The sequence below is a fragment of the Macaca nemestrina genome, chromosome 6 (genome assembly GCF_043159975.1).
Source record: "Macaca nemestrina isolate mMacNem1 chromosome 6, mMacNem.hap1, whole genome shotgun sequence".
NCBI classification, from domain to species: Eukaryota; Metazoa; Chordata; class Mammalia; order Primates; family Cercopithecidae; genus Macaca; species Macaca nemestrina.
Genome location: NC_092130.1, coordinates 4,886,025 through 4,908,787, shown reverse-complemented (window position 1 = coordinate 4,908,787; position 22,763 = coordinate 4,886,025). Strand labels below are relative to the sequence as shown.

The following is a 22,763-nucleotide window of genomic DNA, read 5'->3' as shown; positions in this document are numbered from 1 at the left end:
GCTTAACAGTGAAGGTGGATCCTGAAGGCTCTGACAGCTGGAAGCTGTCAGCTAAATTTGCTCCCAACAGTGAAACAGCAAGTTCTTATTTGAAGGGAGATCAAGCCACTCACCATGCTCTGTAAGGTACAATTTCTAACTATATTTCTCAAATTAGGAAACGGAGGTTCAAAAATCATACTTTGAAACATTGCCTTGAATGGGACAACATAGACTCTGGCTCTGCTCCTCTAACCTCATGGTCTCTGCCAAATTATGGCATTTGTGGCAGAGGCTGAAAGCTGGCCCCCTCAGCGCTCGTTCCATGCCGGTGCCCTCGAAGCTTGCCTCACAGCACGGTAGAGGATGAAGAGCTAAAAAGCAAAGTCTCAGATACCTCTGAGGTGTGGGTACAGGTGTGTGACCTGGTTTTGGCCTGTCTGATGTGTCACTAGACTTGTTCATGACTGTCAGAAGTGAAAGGTAGGACTGTGGCAGATAAGAGGCTTACCTGGAGAGCTCGGTGGCTGAGTCCCTAGACTTACAGGTGGTGAGTGGCAGGTGGTAACAGCTGTACTGTTTTTACTAGAACAGCCCTTGATATGACTGACTGATTCTCCCAACTGTGTTGTGCCTGGTTCTTTAAACACTCTGGAGGCTTGCAAACTATCCAGGATCCTTTAACAAATTCCCTTCTATTTACACTAGGAAGAAGGACCTCTGTTGTCTGCAATAGAGAGCCTTGAGAGACACGATACTGGCTAGAGTACACTGAGCCATACAGACACAAATGCACTATTGAGCAAGGAAATTGAATTGAAATCCAAATGCTTTTTTCAAGTTCTGGCATACTTCACTGCAGCATTTCTCCTACATAAATTGAACACATTTTGGTCTTAGCAGCATGCAAACATATCTAAAAAAATCAAGTACACACCTGGAAGGCAGTGTGTTGGTTAGAAGGGTCTCAGATCTGCAAGAAATTGCCTTGCAAAAACCAGACTTTTTTCCAGCTGTATGCAAATGAACTATCAGCATCTTTAAACCAAGCAAAATACTAGCTGAAAAATTCGAGTGTCTTAGCTACAACACAGAATAGGTGTTCACAGATTTTTAATAGAAGGCCCTCTTAAAAAGTCCCATTTTTATCTGTGATGTAATTCGAAGAATGGGTTTGATTTTTTCCTCCCTACCTGTCCACCAAAAGCAAATCAAAGGCCTTTTTCCTCAAGGAAGTTGCCACCCTATGAACAGCCACGAATGTCAAGAGCTGACTTGCAGGCTGAGCTCAGTTACATTAGGGACTTCTTCCTGTGCAAGTGGGGCTACTGAAGGCGACAGTGAGATTAGTAAGGGGGAGAGTCATGCACCTGGAAACAAAAACCTTGACCCTCCTCATAGTCCTGCGAAACAACACTGACTGGGTGTGCAAGCTGGTCCCTTCCCTGAGCCTCTCTGTCCTCCTCCGCAACCCTGCCTATGCGTTCATTTTCAGGATTTCACTGAAAATCTCACAGCGCAGGAAGCTGACATGGTCTACAGAGGCACCGAATTGAGGCAAACAGAAATTTCAGAGGCCACCTCTGCTTAGAGAAGCCACAGGCAGAACCGTCCAGTGCACCACCACCTCGGATCACACCCCCCCAAGTCATCCAGTCCCCAGAGCGCCTTTTTCTGTTGTTTTGTTTTCTCTTTAGAGACGGAGTTTTGCTTTATTACTCAGGCTGGAGTGCAGTGGCATGATTATGGCTCACTGCAGCCTTGAACTACTGGGCTCAAGCCATCCTCCCACTTCAGCTTCCTAAGTAGCTAAGGCTACAGGCTCTCACCACTATACCTGGCTAATTTCTGTCTTTTTCTTTTTTTTTTTTTTTTTTTTTCCATAGAGACAAGGTCTGGCTATGTTGCCCAGAATGATCTCAAACCCCTGACCTCAAGTGATCCTCCCACCTTGACTTCCCAAAGTGCTGGGATTACAGGCATGAGCCACTATGCCTGGTAAAGCCTCTTGACCAAAAGCCCCACTCCAGTGGCTCCCAAGAAGCTGGTTTCAAAAATCCTATCTGTTCAATGGATTAAAAATCCAGCATCCTTATACGATGGAATACTACATGACAATGAAAAGGAACAATGCACAGATGCTCGCAGTAATGTGGAGGAATTTCACAGCCATTGTGATAAGGAAAACAAGACAGACACAAAAGACAACATGCTATAGGGATTCCATTGATTGGGCATGCTAGAAAAGGCTAGGCTAATTTAGAGCTACAGAAAGCAGACTAATGGTTTTGGGGATGGGGGCTTGACTGCAAAGGGACACAAGGGAAACTTTTTTGGACACTGAATATATTCTAAATTTCAATTGTGATAGTAGATACACAAATGTATATACCTTGGTCAAAACTGAGTAAACTACACAACTTACCATGAATTGTGCCGTGTGTGTTACATAAACTGTGCCTCAATAAAGTCAACAAGAATAATCCTGTCAGGATGACAAAGACTTTCCATGTGAAAACCCCTTTTCTATGTGTTCCTCTTTAAATACCTGCCCCCTTGCTCTCTCTGAGAGCATAGATAGTTTTGCTGCCAGTTAAACCTGAATTATAGTTATCCTCATCACAAAATGTTGTCTGAGAAAAATACGTAGGCTCTGCACTTACTTTCTGTGTGACTTTGAGCATAATACTTCACCTGTCTATGACTTGGTTCCCTCATGTGTACTATGGAAACAGCAGTACAAAGAGGGCCCAACAACACAGCTTACACAACAACACAGCTTACACGTGTGTTGTGTGCTCAATAAACCCTGGTTTCCTGTCTTCATGCATCAGTTAGGGCTCTTTAGATTGCATATAACAGAACATCTGGTCTGATTTATCTAGAGGTGAGACTAATGACGGAAGAGCCCAGAGCTTGTACTGACTCCAGAAGGTCAGCATCAAGGCCAGGCACTGGATTTCTCTCCCTCTCTCGGCCATGCACTTGGGCACGTCAGCATAATCCTCTGGCCCCATGCGGTGCACTCCCTCCCAGCAGCACCCACCTCTCCCTTTGGGCCTCCAGAATGCTTTACCTCCCATGCCATCCTGGAGGCCCTCTCTCTGTCCCCAGTTGGGACACATGCCCTTTGTCTTAGCCAAGAACTGCAACCACGGGCACATAACATGCTAGTAGGATTAAGCAAATCATCCTGGAGCTGCAATCTGGGTTCAACGTCCCCCAAAAAAGTGACTGCTACAAAATGGGGCACAAGTGACTGCTTCTCTCAGCAGAAGAAAGGGAGTCATTATATAGGAAGATAATCAACAAATGTCCATCGAACACATTCTGTCTGTCAGGGAATTCATCAGGAAACAGAAAATACAGAAGTTATTTTAACAGAGGATTTAATCCAAAGAATTGTTTAAACAGGTGACAGAACACTGAAGTCATCACAATGTAGCAACTGCAGGAATCAACTACCATTCCTAATAGCAGGGGAATGAAGAGGAGAGGCTGGGATGTGAAATGGGCAAGACTTGGGGAAAAGAGAGCACTCTTTGGCTGGTGCTCCTGGCCCAGAGATTAGAGGAAAGGCCCTTTGGTTCCAGGACCCAGAACCCTGCGGAGACGTGCTGGGATCTCTGAAGGGGTGTAATGGGGCTGAATCAGGGTGTGTGGGAAAAACCTAGCTCTTCGATGAAGAAGCAAGACTGGAGTGATGCCAACAAGAATAAGATGCAAACAGGAAGGGACATGTCTCTCCATCCGCTTTCAGTCTTTCCTCCCTCCCTAGGTCTGCATGTGAGCCAGCTGGCAAAGCACAAATGTGGCTTGCAGAGTCATAGAATCACAAAGCATCAGGCAGAACATTGGGTTTGGAGCAGAAAGACAATTACTTAGCAACTAGCCCCCAAACTATTCCACAATCAGGGTATCAATGAGGACATTTTCGCTGCAAGAAGTAGAAACTCCAACTTAATTAGCTTAAGCAATGAGAACATTTTCTTCCCCAGGAAGAGCTACCCCAGATTTGCCTGTAATTCAACTGCTCAACATTGCTGTTAAAGACAAGGTTCTTTCCATCTTGGAGGAGACGCTTCTTGGTTCTGGAACCCAGAACACTAACGGGGAGTGCTGGGGTCCACACTATGGATATGTGTGTGGATATATCACATATGTGGATATGCATATAGGCGCCTCAGGAGGTTTGCTGTCATGCATATACATATATACTATATGCGTATATACATGCTGAATATATGTGTGTGTATATAGAGAGAGGAAATTTATTTTATTTTTGAATTTTTATTTTTAGTTCTGGGGTACACGTGCAGGATGTGCAGGTTTGTTACATAGGTAAATATGTGTCATGGTGGTTTGCTGCACCTATCAAGCAAATTTATTATAAATATGCTGACATAAAGGATGTGTAGAGCAAAATTTACAAATGATAATAAATTATACAATACTCCTTATTATAAGTTTCATATAGGCAACTGGTTCTCACAGGATGCTTTCATTGATTTTTGCCAAACTCTTGGATTCTCAGCCAACCTATGGTTGCAACTGATGAAGTTTAGTTCAGGCATGACCTTGTTTGATATAGAAAAACAAACTGAAACCATAAAGATGTATGCGTGAACTTCACTTGTTAGCTGATAACATGAGCATTTCCCATAATTGAGCTTAAAAAAAAAAAAAAAAAAAAAAAAACTCTATCTGGAGCACTCCTCCCACCGGGGTGATTGAATGTTTATCTTAGTTAATTCAAAGTTTATCTATCTCCTCATTTTCTTGGAATTACATCCAATTTCCAGGACATGCTGGGAGGGCCCATGTGATCTTGCATCAGTTCAAAGAGCTCACTGTTTACATAGTTGCACATCCATCTGTCAGTACTTATGTTTGCATATCCCTCATTCCCATCCATGAGATACTTTGGATCTGCTACCTCTGTTTCCATATCCCACACTGAGAGCCCAAAAATCTCCATGAAGCGAAGTCCCCGTCTCCCAAGGCTCATCGCCATGCTCTGCCAGGGAAGCAGGATGCAGATTCCTTCTCCCTGGAACACATTAATGTCTGAGTTTTCCACGTTTTCCCTCTGCTCTCCTCTTCCTTCAGCCTGATGGAATCATTCCCATTCTGTGGGAGCAGTAAATCTCTACATGCCTTAAATGCCCTGATCCAGTTTAGCTGAGAGTGCAAGGGAAACTGGCTCACTCTTTGAAGAAAAGTAAAACTGAATTCCCACCTCTCATACTGCATACAAACTCTAGACAGATTTTAGATTACATTTTACCTTCTAGATGAATGAAAGACCCGAATGTGAGGTGTAAACTATACAACTAAAGCATTAAACATTAGAGCAAACCTTTTAAACCCAGTGTTGAGGGAGATCTTCTCTAATAAGACATCACAAGGCCAAAACAAAAGAAAAACAAACTGATGGATTTAATTACACCAATGTTCAAGATAATCTGTTCAACAAAAGTATACTGTAGACAAAACTAACAGGAGGATGACAGGTTGGGGGAAGATATTCGCAATGTTTTTGGCAGACTTGGAACGCTTACTAAGAGATAAAGAAAAGGAAAAAAAAGGCAACAAACATAAAGAAGTGCTAATAAGTAGATGAGAAGATTCTCAAATTTTTTAATAACCAAAGAAATACAAATTAAAATGACAATATAGCACTTTATTCCCATCAGATTTGCAAAACTTAGAAAGAAGTATAACACCAAGTCTTGGTGAGACATGAAAAAAACAGGAGCATTTTTGCACACTGGTGATGAGTTATACAATGCCATCATTCTGGAAAGTCCTCTGGCAGTGCTATCTAAATTAGACATGCATGTATCTACAGAAATTTCACCCTCGGATATGTTTCTGGAGTCCTTATTAAACAAGACCATAACTGGATATGCATTAATACATTTTTGCAGGGTTTATGGTACTGAGAAGTACCATAACACATCCTACATAGTAGATAAGTAAAAATGCATCCTAGGTAGTAGATAAGTAAAATGTGGTGGCTCTACACCAGGGAATCTTATCAGGAGTTAGAAAGAACAAACTAGATCTATACAAAACAACATAAACAGATCCCAAGCACTCAGTAGTGAGTGACAAGTGAGAAAGCAAATGGGATCTCCAAAAGAATACCATTTTTATAACTTAAAACCATATGCCCAAAACATTACATATTCTGCAAAGACATTTTGTAATGTGTTACAGCTGTTGCCCACAGAGGACAGGAAAACAGAAATGGAGGGCAGGGATAAAGTGAAAGATTTCTTTCAAACACATTGTCTCCATTCAGACTTTCTCCATTCCCCTAAGGATTCAGATTTATTGACCCTAGAGCTCCAAGTCTAGAGCCTTTCCTTCTGCCTTGATGCAGCTTATCATTGAGAAAATTAGCCCAGAACAGCTCAGTCATTTGATGGAGACTGAGGGGAATAGCAAAGGGAGTTGGGGGTTGGATCAGTTAATCAGCTAACTGCCAAAATCTCGATATATTATCCCACCACAAATGTTTCAGGGTTCTTGGTGAGAGTTTTCAAATCCATAACAAAATCACCAGAAAAAGAATGTCTACTTTATGTTGCAATTTGCCTATGACTTGGATAAGTCTGTTCCAAATGACCCTCTGTGAGGACTGCCACATTCAGTTGTGCAGCCTGTGCACTGCACAAAGATGCTCCTGCCCGGGGGAGCGGGAGGAAGCTGGAATTCACCTGGGACTCTGTTTATGAGCTGGGCCTACCTGGGGCTCTTTCAATCACAGACAGGAGCCTCAGGAGGTTGGCTGTAACTTGTCTGCCAGAGAGGGTAACCTTGCAAAATTCCTACAACGGTGCCGTATGTACTTGCTGGAGCCCTGACTTAGTTTACCCTCAGCCTCCCCATGTCTCAATCTGGTCAATATCCTTATCAGAAATTCACTCTAGCTTCCTTTACAATCTGCTTTTAGGACAGTCCTGAGGCAAATTTCACTTGTTCTTCCCTCTGCCTGGAATGCTCTTTCCCAGTTAGCCACATTGCTCACTCCCTTCCTCCACTCAGGCCTCTGCTCCAACATCACCTCCACGGGGAGGTCTTCCCTCCACATCTCCTCTAAAATAGGCTCCCATCCTGCCTTGCTCTCACCTCTCATCCCACATTCTTCATCCTGCGTATCACCCACGGAATGTGTATGTATTCGTTTACTGCAAGCTTCTCAAAGGGAGAGACTCAGTCTCACTCACTAATTGGTGCCTGTCCTGCGCTGGCACAGAGTAGGTGCTCAGCAAATACATGTTGGATGAATGCATGGATTGAATCTAAACAGCAAGCAGAGTATGGTATTATGGTATTCCTCTCCAAAAAGCACAGGAAACAGAACAGCAAGTGCTGAACCAGGGCAAAAAGAAATGTGAAGTATTACTTCTTCCTTAATTCTGGCCTATTATATATAATAAGATTAATTTGACTAAGAACCAGTCCCTTAAACCCCATAATGGAGTAGCTCAGTTTTCTCAGAATAATAAACATTGTCTTTAGCCTCCAGAAACGATTTCAAAGACATAATTGGCTTCTAAGCGATGCTTAGCATTCTTTATTTTTAAACAAAGAGCCAATTCATGATGTGTTCTTCAGAGGCTTTGTATGTGAGGCTGACTGGGCTTTCACTCTCAAACAAGAAATGCTGGCCAGGGGAATGGGAGAGGGATAACATTAGGAGAAATACCTCATGTTAAATGACGAGCTAATGGGTGCAGCAAACCAACATGGCACATGTATACATATGTAACAAACCTGCACGTTGTGCATGTGTATCCTAGAACTTAAATAAATAAATACATATTTTTAAAAAGTTTGTGCTTGAATGTTCTTGGCTGCTTTATTCGTAATAGCCCAAAACTGGAAATATTGTAAAGGTCCATCAGTTGAAAATTGAATACAAAAACAAATGTGATATATAACAGAATTCTATGCCCCAATGGGGAAAAATCCAACACCATGGATAAAACTCAAAAACATGCTGCGTGAAAGAAGCCAGACATATACACACACAAGTGTAGCCGTATGATTCCATTTATACGAATAATAAATATTTCAGAGCATGAATGAGTTCCAGAATATTAGCTTGGTGCAAACATAATTGTGGTTTTTGCCATTGAAAGTAATGACCAACAACGCAATTACTCTTGGCTACTCCAGACAAGTGGTTAGGGAAGGCACCTCTGAGGAAGGTGACACTAATAACTGAAAATTAGTGTCAGAAATTATGGAAAGCGGGTGACAGAAAACAGGATGATGTGATGTCGGGAGTGGAGGTGTCCTGACTGAGAAAGGGCAGGAGGGGACTTCTGTGTCTGAGTGGGAGGCAGGCGTCATTGGTCTCTACGGGAAAGGCCTGATGTTGCCTGGCATGTGACCTCAGCTCAGCCAGTCAGATGCTCCTGCCCAGGCAGTGGAGACTCCATTCTGGTAGTGGCTGCAACAACTAGTTTCAAGAGAGGAGTGGCGTTCGTCCAGTGTTCAAGGGTGCAAGCCACAGAGTCCTCACCATAGTGCTTCCGTGGCATAATCTGGGCTGTGACAGCAACTGCAGGCACTTTTCAAGGAGCCAAGAATATAGCAGGGGATAAAGAAGACAGGATTCCTGCCTTTATGGTAGAAAATTCTAGCTGAAAACTTAGAGAAGAAACAAATCAAAAACAAGTAAACAAGGTAATTTTTTGTTTAGTTTGTTTTTGGTTTTGTTTTGAGAAAGAATCTTGCTCTATTGTCCAGGGTGGAGTATAGTAGCGTGATCTCAGCACACTGCAGCCTCAACCTCCCAGGCTCAAGTGATCCTCCCACCTCAGCCTCCCAACTAGGTGGGACTACAAGTGTGCCACACCATGCTCAGCTAATTTTTTAATTTTTTGTGGAGAAAGGGTTTTACTAGGTTGCCCAGGCTGCTCTTGAACTCCTGGGCTCAAGTGATCCTCCCACCTCAGCCTCCCAAAGTGCTGGGATTACAGACATGAGCCACCACGCCTGGCCTAAATGAGGTAATTCTGAAAAGTGACAGTACGACAAAAGAAATAAACAAGCAATGAGCTCCAGTGTGAGTGGGAGGGACTACTCCAGACAGGTGATCAGGGAAGGCACCTCTGAGGAAGTGACATTTGACCTGAGAGCATTCCAGGCAGAGGGAACAGCATATGCAAAGGCCCTGTGGTAGGTAAAGTTGCCCTGTTGAGCCAGCACTACCATGAGCATAGGAAGCAGTGGTATATGGTAAAACTGAAGAACTGGAACAGGACAGATCATGAGGGTCCATAGGCCACAGTAAAGAGTTCAAATTTTACCATAAGTATAACTGGAAGGTGTTGATTATTTAAAAGCAGAGGGCACATGATTTTATTGACCTTTCCAAGAGATCAGGGACTGAACAGTTAGAGGCAAGAGCGGAAATGGAGATGTAAAATCAGGGGCAGAGTAGTGTGATGGTTGCTTTTATGGGCCAACCTGGCTAGTCTATAATAGAGTGAATTAATCAAACACCGATATAGGTGTTGCTGTGAAGGAGTTTTGTGGATAAGGTTGACATCTACAATGAATTGACTTTAAACAAAAAAGATTACCCGCAGTAATGTGGGTGGACCTCATTCAATTGGTTGAAGGCCCTAAGAGGAAAACCTGATTTTCCCAGTGAAGTTCAGCCTCAAGACTACAGCATCAACTCTTGCCTGAGTTTCCAGCCTGCTGACCTGCCCGAGAGATTTCAGACTTGCCAATCACCACAATCATGTGAGCCAATTTCTTAAATCATTCTAGACAAATAGATGGAGAGAGAGAGAGATGGATGGAGATATAGTATATATAGAGAGTTATAGATATATAGTTTATTGGGCAGGGCGCGGTGGCTCACGCCTGTAATCCCAGCACTTTGGGAGGCCGAGACGGGCGGATCACGAGGTCAGGAGATCGAGACCATCCTGGCTAACACGGTGAAACCCCGTCTCTACTAAAAAAAAAAAAATACAAAAAACTAGCCGGGCGAGGTGGCGGGCGCCTATAGTCCCAGCTACTCGGGAGGCTGAGGCAGGAGAATGGTGTGAACCCGGGAGGCGGAGCTTGCAGTGAGCTGAGATCCGGCCACTGCACTCCAGCCTGGGCGACAGAGCGAGACTCCGTCTCAAAAAAATAAAAAAATAAATAAATAAATAAAAAGATATATAGTTTATTGGTCAATTTCTCTAGAGAAGCCTGACTGATATAAATAATTAACCCCTCAGGGATGCACTGAAGACTAGAGAAGATGTTTGTGCAAGTATCCACTCACAGTGGATACTCAGTTACCGGCATTCCTCTCCCTCCCTTCTGTAAGGCTCTGCTGAGTTTCTGGACCCAGAATCTCCAGGTCTTCCCTCACCTGAGAAAAAAACACACTGAATCCAATGTGTGTGAGTGGGTACTACAAAAAGACTTTCTTTGACAGGTCGGGTGGACGCTGATGCAGCTGCTCCATGAAATGTTCTACAGCCATTCAAGCAAGAAAGGGCACCTTCCCCTAGGTCTTCCCTGGCCCAGCTCCCTGTCACCTCCACACCCCCTCCTTTGTTTACTTATAGGACTTACTACCTTCTAACATGCTATATATCCTACTTTTTTTTTTTTTTTTTTGAGACAGTGTTTTGCTCTTGTTTCCCAGGCCAGAGTGCAATGGTGCGATCTCAGCTCACCACAACCTCTGCCTCCCGGGTTCAAGTGATTCTCCTGCCTCAGCCTCCCAAGTAGCTAGGATTACAGGCACATGCCACACCTAGTTAATACTGTATTTTTAGTAGAGACCGGGTTTCTCCATTTTGGTCAGGCTAGTCTCGAACTCCCGACTTCATGAGATCTGCCCACCTTGGCCTCCCAAAGTGCTGATCCACCTGTGCTGATTACAGGCGTGATCCACCATGCCTGGCCTTATATATTCTACTTATTCATTGTGTTTATTGGCTGTCTTCATTTCCTACACAATCAGCTGTGTGAGGGCAAGGGGCTACACGTGTTCCATTCACTGTAGCCTCCTTAGCACTTAGAATAACGACTAATGTAGAATCAGTCAGTGTTCAATAAGCATTTACTGAATAAAAAGCATGAAAGAATGCATAATGAAGATTATGATGTGACCTGAGAACATGTTTATAAAATATAACTTTGAGTGAAGAAAGTGAAACATAAAATACATGTACCAGGATTCTCACCACATATTTAGCAAACAAATATGGCATTCACTGGATGTCCTGCTAGACACTGGGGATAGAAAGTTGAATGACACTGAGTTTCTTGTTTGAAAGAGTTCATGGTCTAGAGAGAAGACAAGACTGTAAAACTATGCAGAGAGAGTTTATGAAGTGCCGCAGGACCCATGAAGCTGCAACTCTAAGAAAAGCAGCTCTCAATTAACAAGGCTCACACTGACCAGGCGCCCTGCTCATCTCTGCACATATGTAATCTCAGGTAATAGTCACGATGGCCCCAGGTAAGTGTTAGTCTTACCCCATTTAGACATAAGCCAAGGCACGGCAAGGTCAAGGAACTAATTTGTGTAGGGTCTCACACCCGATCCAGGCAGAGGTGGAATCAGAACCCACGCGGACCCACCTGCAGAGCACTGTGCCGCGTGCTTCTGGGCTTGTGCATACAGAGAGCTGAAACTCAAGCATGGGATGAACCGAAGTTTGATGGGTCAGCAAAGGAATTACAATATTCAAAGGGAATACACTAAAAATCTAGCAGGGAGATTTCTGGGGAGTAGCATTGAGTATACACTTATACTTTTCTGTACTTTTCAAATTCATTTGATTACATATTTCTTTTATCACCAAAAACAACATGGGGGGCAGGCGAGGTGGCTCACGCCTGTAATCCCAGCACTTTGGGAGGCTGAGGCAGGCAGATCACGAGGTCAAGAGATGGAGACCATCCTGGCTAACATGGTCTCTACTAAATCTGTCTCTACTGAAAATACAAAAATTAGCTGGGTGAGGTGGCGGGCGCCTGTAATCCCAGCTACTCGGGAGGCTGAGGCAGGAGAATCGCTTGAATCAGGGAGTCAGAGGTTGCAGTGAGCCGAGATAGCGCCGCTGCACTCCAGCCTGGCTACGGAGTGAGGCTCTGGGAGAAAAAAAAAAGAGAGGGAGAATGAAAAAAAAAAACATGGCTAATATCATCTGGAACTTAAAGTTTTAATTAAAGAGTTAATTTAAACAAACCAACAAAAAATATGGTTCTCACTGGATTATCTGTTCTGCCCTGATGAAAACTTCCCTTTGTGATCCATTCAGCAAGATCTTCCCTCAGCTCCCTGAACGTTTGCTATGCTCAGAAATGCCCCCCCACCTTTGCGGATTTAAGCATTGTTTTGTCTTTGCTGTTCCCTGAATGGTCAAAGTCCATATTAAAATGCAAGGGTTTTGCAACTTTTGTTGATGCAAGCCTAGCAAGAATTCCCAAGCATTTGTTTTCTGAATTAAACAGAAATGTCATTTTAGCTTTATGGAAGCTGTTTCTGAACCGAAGTTTGATGGGTCAGCAAAGGAATTACAATATTCAAAGGGAAGACACTAAAAATCTAGCAGGGAGATTTAGCAGGGAGCTGTATTTGAAACAATGACTGGAAATCATATAAACGCTTGCTTCCCACTTTTAATTCCCTCTCATTTTTCTTCCTTCATCCATCTGCTGTTCCCACTTTTTCAAATTTAGTTGCACTAGCTCGGATGTCACCACCTCTATGAACATCTCCTCACCCCAGTTAGTTAGGGATGAAAATCCAGCTCACAAGAGCTTAAGATTTTAAAAAGAAGGAAAAAAGACAAGCAAGGGAAAAGAAAAGAGTTGGGGTGGGGGTGGGGTCTATTGACTCCCATAGCTGGAAGCCCAGGAGGCAGACCAGGAGGCAGATCTAGCCTCAGGCTTGGCTGAGTCCAGAGCCTGACATGATGCCATCTGACCTCTGTCCCTCTCACATCTTTTAGCCTGGCTTCCCTTCCACAGCTCCAGCGGCCCTCAATCCACATTCTCTTAGATCAGTTGTCCCAATATATGTGTGTGGTGGGGAAGGGAGGCAGGGAGGAGGGGTTACTTCTCTTCCCCAGCACCTACATATAAATTCAGGGTGGAATTCTGGCCCAGCTTGGGCCACGTACCCATGACTGTGGCAGACAGGAGAAGATCAAGTACCACGATTGATAATTGGACGAGATCCAGTGAAATGCGGGAGGGGAATTCCCCAAGAGAAATTGAGATGCTGGAAAGACAAAAACTACACATGACGGAATTTTTTAATAAAAAAAAAATCCACAATTCTCCACCAGTCTATATATCTACACCTGCTTGCCATGTTGCTTGGCAGTTTCTCTCATCAAAAGATAAAGTCTATTTCACCCTGAATAGCGGCTGGCCTTGTTGACCTGCTTTGACCAATAGGATGCCTTGGAAATGAAGGTTTGCCATTTTCAAGCCTTGGCCTCAAGAGGCCTTGAGTTCATCTATTCTAGCCTTTCTCTGCCTTTGCTATGTGAACATGTCCAGGCCAGCCTGCTGCAGGAATGAGACGTGGAGCAGAGCCATCTGGACCCAGTAATCTTGGCTGAGGCCCCAGACACCTATGAGAGAGCTCTGCCAAGATCAGCAATGCCACTGATGGCCCAAAGGTGACCACAGACACATGAGCAAGCTCTGCAGAGCCCAGCTCGGGTCAGCAGAACCTCCCAGCCAACCCATACACTCAGGAACAAAACTAAATGTTTACTGTTGCATAGTCCCAAGGTTTTGTGGTTGTCATATAGCATTACTGTGGCAACAGACAACTGATACATTTGTATCTACTAAACCTCTTCCACATGCCCATTCTGCAGGCAACTAGTCAATCCCTTCTCTGTGTTCTCAGGACACTTAGTTATACAATATATTCCACACTCTACTGTTGCAAGTTTCCTATTGAATTGTTACCATTTATTTTAAGCAAGTATTTACATGTCTATCTCCTTGCTCATAAGCTCTTTGGAGAAACTGGTTTTAGTTTTTTCTTTTGTAAATTTGTAAATAATTGTTAGTTTTCTTTTGTGTGAGAGAGAGAGAGACAGGGTCTCACTCTATCACCTAGGTTGGAGCGCAGTGGCACAATCACAGCTTACTGCAACCTCCACATCCCAGGCTCCAGCAATCCTCCTACCTTAGCCTCCTGAGTAGCTGGGACCACGCGCCACCATGCCCAGCTAATTTTTTGTATTTCTGGTAGAGATGGGGTTTTACCATGTTGTCCAGGCTTAAACTTCTGAGCTCAGGTGATCCACCCACTTCGGCCTCCCAAAGTGCTAAGATTATAGGCGTGAGCCACAGTGCCCAGCCAAGAAGGGGCGATCTTTTGTATATCTTTTTGAGCCCAGCACTTGGCACAGGGTATGGTACAGAGAAAAAGCTAGTTAAATATTCACAGGAATTTGGAGGATGAGGAATACCACTCAAACTATCTGTGACATATTGCTTAAGTTTTGGAAGTTTTGTTTTTCACATTTGGATCGTTAATCCACCTGGAGTTTAGTTTCATGCATTACACAAGTAGGGATTTGGCTATCCCAGTACTGTTTAACGAATATCCAACCTTTTTCCCCTGACCTGCGATGCCAAATCACAGCAGATTTCTACATGTGCAGGCTGGCAACTCTGTTTGGCTCCATGAAGCTTCGCTGACCCCGGAGCAAACACACCACCTTTCTTATTTACCATTGTTTTATAACAAGTTTTGTATCTGTAGGACAAGTCACTCGGCCTTGCTCTTTTCTTCAAAGCTTGCTTGGCTATTTCTGGCTCTTTATTTTTTTCATATACATTTTGCAGTCTGCTTGTGCAGTTATAACACACACTCCACCATGCACACCAGTGTCAAAAAATTTTTTGGAATTGTCATAGGTCATTTGGGAGAGAATTTACATCTTTAAAAATGGAATCTTCCTATGAAATTTATGATGTAATTCACCATTTATTAGATTTCATTTGCCCTTTAAATATGCCCAGGTTACCCACCTGGTCCAAAACACCATGATTCCTCTCCTGGATAACCTCAGCATCTCGCTAAACAGCCTCTCTGCCTGCACATCCCCTCCCACACAGTCTGTTTTCCATAAAGAAGACGGGGTGGTGGTGGTGGCGGCGGTATTTTTTAAGACGTAAATCAGGTTGTGGCACTAAAGTCCTAAAATCGCCTTGTAGCGCCAGTCTTGCCAAGCTCCACACTTTAATTGGGTAAATGAGTGCGTGAATGGACGCTGGCTATGCCAGGCCCCGGGAATAAAGAAATGATAAAGAGGCAGTTCCTTAAGGGAAACCCAAATGGAAAACAGTGGCCCCGGCCCGCGCAGAGCCCCACACCACGGTGAGGATGGGCTTGGAGTTCTCCCGGAGCCGGGGCGCGGTCGCTAAGCCAGAAGCGGAGTCGCGCGCGCGGGGCGGGGCCTGGACCGGGAGGGCGGGTCCCTGAGCCTGTAGCTCCGGGGCGCGGACGCGCGCTCGCAGGCCCGCACGAGGACGCGCTCCGGGGACGCGCGAGGACACCGTGGCGGGAGAAGCGCTTCCGGTGGCGGCAAAGGCTGCACTGAGCGGGACCTGCGAGCTGCGCACGCTGCGGCCCGGGGGGAGCGGTGAGTCGCGGGAGGCAGGCAGAGCCAGGTGGGTGGGAAACGCGCAGGGGGCCCGGCGGAGGCGCGCAGGCTCGGGCAGGCTTGGGCCGTGCACCTGCGGGCCGGCTGCCGGGAGACCCCGGGCTGGGAGGTCGGAAGCCCCTTCGCGGGCCGGGGATGCCTCGGGCCGGGGGGTCCCTGCACCTGGGGATCCCTGCCATCCTGCTGCCGGACAGCACCCCGCTTCCAGCATCCCGAGGCCCAGCATCCCGTGGGCCTCCTCTCCGGTGGGGAGAGCCCTCCGCCGCGTCCCCGCGCGCCTGGCCGCGCTGTCTTCGGCGCCTGCGTGGCGAACTCGCCGCGGGGACACCAAGATGGCTGCGTCCCGGACAGCGGCAGCCAGGTGGCCCGGTGCCTGACCCTGCGCTCCGCGCTCTCAGCTTTGCCTCCTGGTGCTGGGGTCGGAGGGGAGACCACCTGGTTCCTGTCCTGGAACTCGCAATCCAGTAGGAAGGTGATGTGCAAGGAAGTAGATTCTTGGAATAGTAGTTGCTTTTCTCCTGAACTTTCACATCTGTCACAGGTCTCTAACCTGCCCAGAATGACAATAAACAGTCTACTAAGTGCGTGCCAGGTGACTTAGGTCCATGTAGTTTTACACTCTTCCAGCCCTGCGAGGTACTGGGTTCCAGATGAGAAAACTGGGGCTGAGAGAGGTTGAGTGCCCAAGGTCGCACAGCTGGCCATCCATAGTCCAAGGCCATCTGAGTCTCAGTCGTAAATGCTGCGTTCTCAAAGATGCTTTTTCTTGGCTATGCTGCCTAAAATTGCACCCCCATTCCCACACACACCGTTTGTAACACAAACTCTAGATTTTTTCTTTAGTGTCTTTTGTCACTAGTTGAAATTAAAGGTGGTTGTTTCCTTCTCCTCATGTGAACAGGGCCTATTTTGTCTTGCTCAGCCTTTCTATCCCCTGCACATAACAATTGCCTGCACCAAGAAGGCCCTCAGTGAATATTTGTTGGCTGCCTGAATGAAAAAGCCTAGCTCTGCTTGACCCCAGAGCTTGGGCACTTAGCTGCTCCGTAGGCAACTCTTTTCTGAGTCCCCATAGCTTTTCCCTTGTGCATTTCTCACAGTCCTAGTCCCTCTTCTGCCTTGACTTCTAGATTTTGACTTGGGTGCCTCTGGATTCTCCATTCTTTGTCCATCCCCCGTTTGATCTGCTTCAATGTTCCCGGGATTGTCATAGGTGCCCAAGGAGGATGCAGGTAAATGAGGGGGCTTTGCAGCTCCTACAGCTTCAGACTTGATGTAAAAGATGAGAGGGAATTGTTTGGGAGGATGAATGGGGTGGCTACCAAGAAGTTCGGGAACCTCAAGCAGGTTCTTTCTCTCCTCAGCACTGAGCAGGTGTCTCACTTTCAAAAATACAGTGTTTGGGCCAGGCGTGGTGGCTCACGCCTGTAATCCCAGCGCTTTGGGAGGCCGAGGCGGGCGGATCACGAGGTCAGGAGATCAAGACCATCCTGGCTAACACGTTGAAACCCCGTCTCTACTAAAAATACAAAAAATTAGCCAGGCGTGGTGGCGGGCGCCTGTGGACCCAGGACTCTGGAGGCTGAGGCAGGAGACTGGCGTGAACCCGGTAAGCGGAGCTTGCGGCCAGCCGAGATCGCACCACTGCACTCCAGCCTGGGGACAAAGCAAGACTCCGTCTCAAAAAAAAAAAAAAAAAATACAGTGTTTGGCAGTGAGGAGCTATCAGCTCCCATCTCAGCTCAGTACATATTCAAAGGTTAGATTGAGGCTTTCAGGCCACATGGATGTTCAGAAGAGGGATGATATCTGTGGTTACAGTTGTTAGAGAGGAACCTGTGTGGCAAGGGGTGTCATAATTCAGGATCAGTGAAATGTTTAGCATGTTCTTAATTTTCTGTAGAAGTTTTATGAAATCCCATGGGGATGGCTACAGAAAGGCACCAACTGGCAGGGATATCCCTTCCTGCTCCTCACTTTCTGCAAAGAAAGCTGAGAGGACAGCCAGGGCACAAAGGCCGTAAGAGCAGACCCGTCATCGAACTTTGTTGTTCTGGAAGCCTTACATTGAAGTCAGGCATCTGTATCCTGTTGTGTAGCAGTGGTGAGCTGCATTCGGTTAGAGTAGAAACATGAGTGTGACCAATTTTTCCTTTGTGGTTAAAGGTAAGAAATCAGAAGTAGTGAATCCATTGTTTTAAAAAGGGGGGAACAAAGAGCTGTTGTCCAGAATGTGAAAAATCATTAAGTTAGACCATGTATCAAACCTGCACTTAATTATACAAAGTTCAAAGTTACTAAGTTTTTCTTTAGCAGCTGTTAATTTGTAAAGTAGTTTTATAGACTTTGGTATATGGCATCCCTGAGTTGATTCCTATAAATGGATGGTAAAACTTCATCCGAATATGTCTAAAATATTACAGTTGGGTAGTGTTTGTCATTTTTTTCCAAGCTGATACCACCATCTCAAATAGAAATCAATAGAATTTGTTTTAACTGGTAATAACATCACCCATCCTAAAATACTGCTTAAGAAATCCACACCCATAGTTGATCTTAAGGACCGGAATATGAGCAGTGGTTGTAATGTTACATCAGTGTTTTTGGTTTTTGTTGTTGTTGTTTGTTTGTTTGTTTTTGGGGACGGAGCCTCGCTCTGTTGCCCAGGCTGGAGTGCGGTGGTACGATCTCTGCTCACTGCAACCTCTGCCTCCTGGGTTTAAGTGATTCTTCTGCCTCAGCCTCCAGAGTAGCTGGTATTACAGGGGCCCACCACCATGGCTGGCTAATTTTTTTGTATTTTTAGTAGAGACGGGGTTTCACCATGTTAGCCAGGATGGTCTCGATCTCCTGACCTCATGATCCACTCACCTCAGCCTCCCAAGGTGCTGGGATTATGGGCGTGAGCCACCACGCCTGGTAGATGGGTGTTTTAAAGTTAATAGAATAGTGGGATCTGCATGGGGGGGAGGACATGGCAGTGGGAAGGGCAGGAGGCCTTGATTTTCCGTGTATTCCTGATTCTAGGCAGGCCCCACGTCTCCATGCAGAGCTATCCTGGAATAGGGAAGCATATGCAACACAAATCCATTGCTGAATGGAAATACCCTTGGAATGAATCTGATGCTTTGCACAGAATTCAACTCTCTGATCTATAATTCGATCCCCTGTGTGACCACGCCCATAAGAAAGGGATACTATATGCAGATGCCCAGCCCAAACAGAAATCAGGGAATTTGCTTTTTAGGCTCCTTGAGTTAGTGTGATTGTCCTTGTCAGACACATGTTCTCTGGCCTCCAAAGACTCAGAATTGAGTTTCAGAGTCAGATAGAACTGTGAAGGCTGTGTCATCTTGGGCATGGCACTAAATTTCTCCGAGTGGCTCTAGAAAACAGGGGAAGATAACTTGGAGGGCTGTCATAAGGATTTAGCAATCTAACCATGCATGGAAAGCTTAGTGTCTGGGTGCTCCGTCATGTCCCCTGGACAGTGGACAGCAGTGATTGACGGGCTGTCTCACACCTGCCTGGCCCTAGCTAAACAAACTGGGCAATCATACCCTGTCATAACTCTCAAAATACAGTAGTTTTAACCAACAGGCTTCCAGCTTAATAACGTAGTTATCATTATTAATCTTTAGCCAAGATTAAAGGTCTTTATTACTAAACTCCTGATGAAGCACATTCCCTGCTAACTTGTTTTCTACAATATTTTGGAAAATTCTTTTTTCTCGAGTAGTTAAGCATTTTCTTAGCATGCAGCTAAAAATTTGAAATAAAGTTTATCTTGGAGATAAATTCTTTTTCTTACATGTTTCTGATCATCTTCAGGAAGCTCAGGCAGCCATTCCTGGCACCAGGAGCTGCATTTATGCACAGGACTATGGCCGGTAAGGACAGGAGCTTCCACTCATGGAAAACCAGCTTATTAATATTGATTGCACTTTTGTTTGGCACCTTAATAAAGATTAATAAAAGACTCATACTCTTCAGTTTGCTAATCCTACCAACTCTATGAGCCAACTCTTATCTGTGTTTTATAGATGACAAAATTGAGGCTCGGAGATGTAAAGTAATTCACCCAGTCACATGTCTAGAAAGGAAATAACAGAATCAGGACTGAAATCTAGATTGTATTTGCTTAAGTCCAGTTCTCATTCCATAGGTTATCAGGGAGATTACGCCACAGGGCAGGGGGCCTCCATCAGCAGGGACCAGCCAGAAAAAAACAGCTGTGTGTTGGGTCTTTCCAAACCCAGGACCAAGCCAGTGTTGAGTACATAAGAGGCCTTCAGTGGATACAGAAGGCATAAGTTAATTTTGTTTGTGAATGAATAAATAAAAAGACTTTCAGAAATCTATTGGGATGAGGCTCCATGAAACTATATTTACTCGAAACCTTAGTTAAGGGATTGAATTTAAACAGTTTTTAATTTCTCTATGAGATTATTTCTGTCCCTTTTAAAGGGTGAAATAATTTTTAAACATATATCATCTGTAAAATAATCTGTTCATTTAAATGCAGTATCATGTTATAATTGTTAACAGTTCCAGATAGCCAACATCATTGTGAGAATGTCTTTATGTGATCAAACCTTAAAGTCATTTTTCTTAGCATAAGTGGCATCAGCCAACCACAGAATTTTTTAAGTCCCACTTTTTTCTCATACCCCACCAAAATTTCTTAATACCATTAAAATCCAAATATTTCTTTAAAATCATTCATGAAAAAGATTCTTAGAATTAACACCTCAATTGGCCAAGCACCAGGAAGCCACATTACAGCTACTGCAATACACGGAGACCGTCTGTCACCAATCATTTCCTTCTAGCACGTCTGTTCTAGGCCCCTTCTCTTCCCTCCACACCCCATTGCATCATTTCTTCAGCTCATGAAAACTGAGCTTGCTGGACGTGAGAAACCTGCCAGTGTGCCGCTGTGTGAACCATCACATTTTGCTGCTGCCTTTCTGCAGGCCTGAAGCCAGCAAGTAACTGCTCAGTAAGCATCTCTAATACAGCTTCCCTGGGCCCCTCTGTGTCTGTGGCGGGCTGGGGCCTGCTCCCCTGTCTCCTAGCCTCTCTGAGTGCCTGAAGGCACCCCCCCAGCGCTTCTGCATAACTCTCAAAGCCTCAGGTGGACAGGGCAGAGAGAGCACCCTCCCCACTGACTGTCTCCTCACTCTCCCTGGCATCGCTCACTTGCTTCACGTGCCATGAGGGTGATGAACCCACACACTCTGGAACACATTCTTTGGCGTCCTGTGCCGTCTGGCCCTCTGAGGGACATTCTTCATGATCCTTGCCGCATCTGCAATGGGAATGCAAATATCTTATTCTCCAAAACTTTCTTTTGAAGCCTCTGTGGTTTCATGATTATTCACACTGTTCCCAGTGTCAACGCAAGGCTGGGCAGCACGACTTCCTCCAGCGCAGTCTGCAGAAATCCGGAGTCGAGAAGCCTGTGTCCTAGCACTGCCCCTATCCTAGGTCATGAAAGACTGTGAGTGATGTTCAAGATACCTCTGTAACAAGGTGTCTGATCTTTACCCAGTTTCAACCTTGCAGGCAAGCCTGGGGGCCATAATTTGCCAGATGGATGGCTGCATAAACCAGACCATGGATAAACAAAGGCCATTCCTGCACCTTCACCCCCACCCCAGGACCTCGTTCCCTCCCCACAACAGTGCCTGCGGCAGCCCCGCCCCACCACCCAGCCCTGCTGACCTGTCAGTACCAGGTGTGTGAAGCACATGCCCTCAGCACATCTCTGCCTTGCCCGGGGCCAGCAGGTGCGCACTGGAATGCTACAGACCAACCAAGTCACCCGGCCAGCCCTGACCCTGGCGAGTGGAATGGGGTGCACCCTGGGGATCCCCACATGGCGGCCAAGGCCTTAGGGATACCAGCATCTCGCTCCCTGAATAGACTCCAGGCACAAAGCGGAGCCAGCCCAGGGCGTGCCTAGGCGCACCCTCCCCAGCCCAGGCCCCATGCATAAGGAGTGCTCCATGTCAGCATGCTTGGTGGGCCCCATTGATTTTTAGAGACGGGTTTTACTATGTTGCCCAGTTTGGTCTCCAACCTCCTAGGTCCAAGCAGTCCTTCCACCTCCGTCTCCCAAGTCGCTGGGATTACAGGCGCGTGCCACCACGCTCAGTGCTGTTGACTTTCATGTGAATAGGAAATAAGTTTTGGTGTTTGTTTTTGGTTTTTTTTAAGTGGGACTCCTGTTTTTAAAAATTGATCAATTTGTCTGGGGTGCAAGCTACTTCTGTGCTTAAAGGTGGAAGTAAGTTCATGCGTGAAAGAAGTCTTGTCTAATTGAAACACAGCATCATGGTTAATAATAAAATGTTATCTGATCTGAGATCAGCTGTTTTTGTGAGAATGCTAATGTGCCATTCCTGATTAGTCTGCATGTTTTTTGGGTTTTTTTAAATTCTGGGGGCAGAGGAACACAGATCATCACATCCAGTTGGTAGTTCTTATGCCACTATAGTACAACTTGAAATCCTTTTTAAGTAGAGGAAACAGTGTTGTATTCATTTCCTATTGCTGTTATAACAAATTACTACATATTTAAGTAGCTTAAAACAACACAAATATATTATCTTAGAGTTCTGGAGGTCAGAAGTCTAGAACAAGTGGGCCTTCCTTCTGGAGGCTCTAGGGCAGAGCCCCTTTCCCTGCCCTTTCCAGCTGTTAGGGACTGCAGCTCACAGCCCAGCATCACTCCAACCTCTGCTTGTTCCTACATCTGTTTCTTTGCCTCTGCCTCTTCTGCCTCCTTCTTTCTCTTATAGGGACCCTTGTGATGACATTGGGCCCACCAAATAATCCAGGATCATCTCTGCATCTCTCAAGATCTTTAATTTAATCTTATCAGCAAAGTCCCTGCACCATGTAAGGTAACATATTCATAGTAGTAAGTGTTCAATAAAAAGATATTAAAGATAGCCGCATTTTTTATTAGACCTTCTCACAGCTTTCGGGGATTCGATGGAGATATCTTTGGCGGCCGTTATTCTGCCCATCACAGGTACATGCGGTAGGCGCTTCCACTGCCAGGATTTCGGTGGGTTTGACTGGAGTCTGCAGATA

The 22,763-nt window shown here is 45.3% G+C and overlaps 1 protein-coding gene across 5 annotated transcripts in view; it reads left to right on the top strand.

The window, feature by feature from the left end:
• The first annotated feature begins 15,520 nt into the window (after positions 1 to 15,520).
• Positions 15,521 to 22,763, top strand: part of LOC105480919 (sideroflexin 1) — a 47,129-nt gene continuing 39,886 nt past the window's right edge. For 2 of the 5 annotated variants that reach the window (XM_011740114.3, XM_011740108.3), the window contains exons 1-2: positions 15,527 to 15,638; positions 16,790 to 16,891. In XM_011740114.3, coding sequence (XP_011738416.1) covers positions 16,886 to 16,891 — 6 coding nt within the window. In that variant the 5' untranslated portion in view covers positions 15,527 to 15,638; positions 16,790 to 16,885. Of the gene's footprint in view, positions 15,639 to 16,789; positions 16,892 to 19,490; positions 19,550 to 22,465; positions 22,571 to 22,763 lie in introns of all 5 variants that reach the window. The other 3 variants (XM_011740110.3, XM_011740111.3, XM_011740109.3) reach the window with 3 other exon arrangements.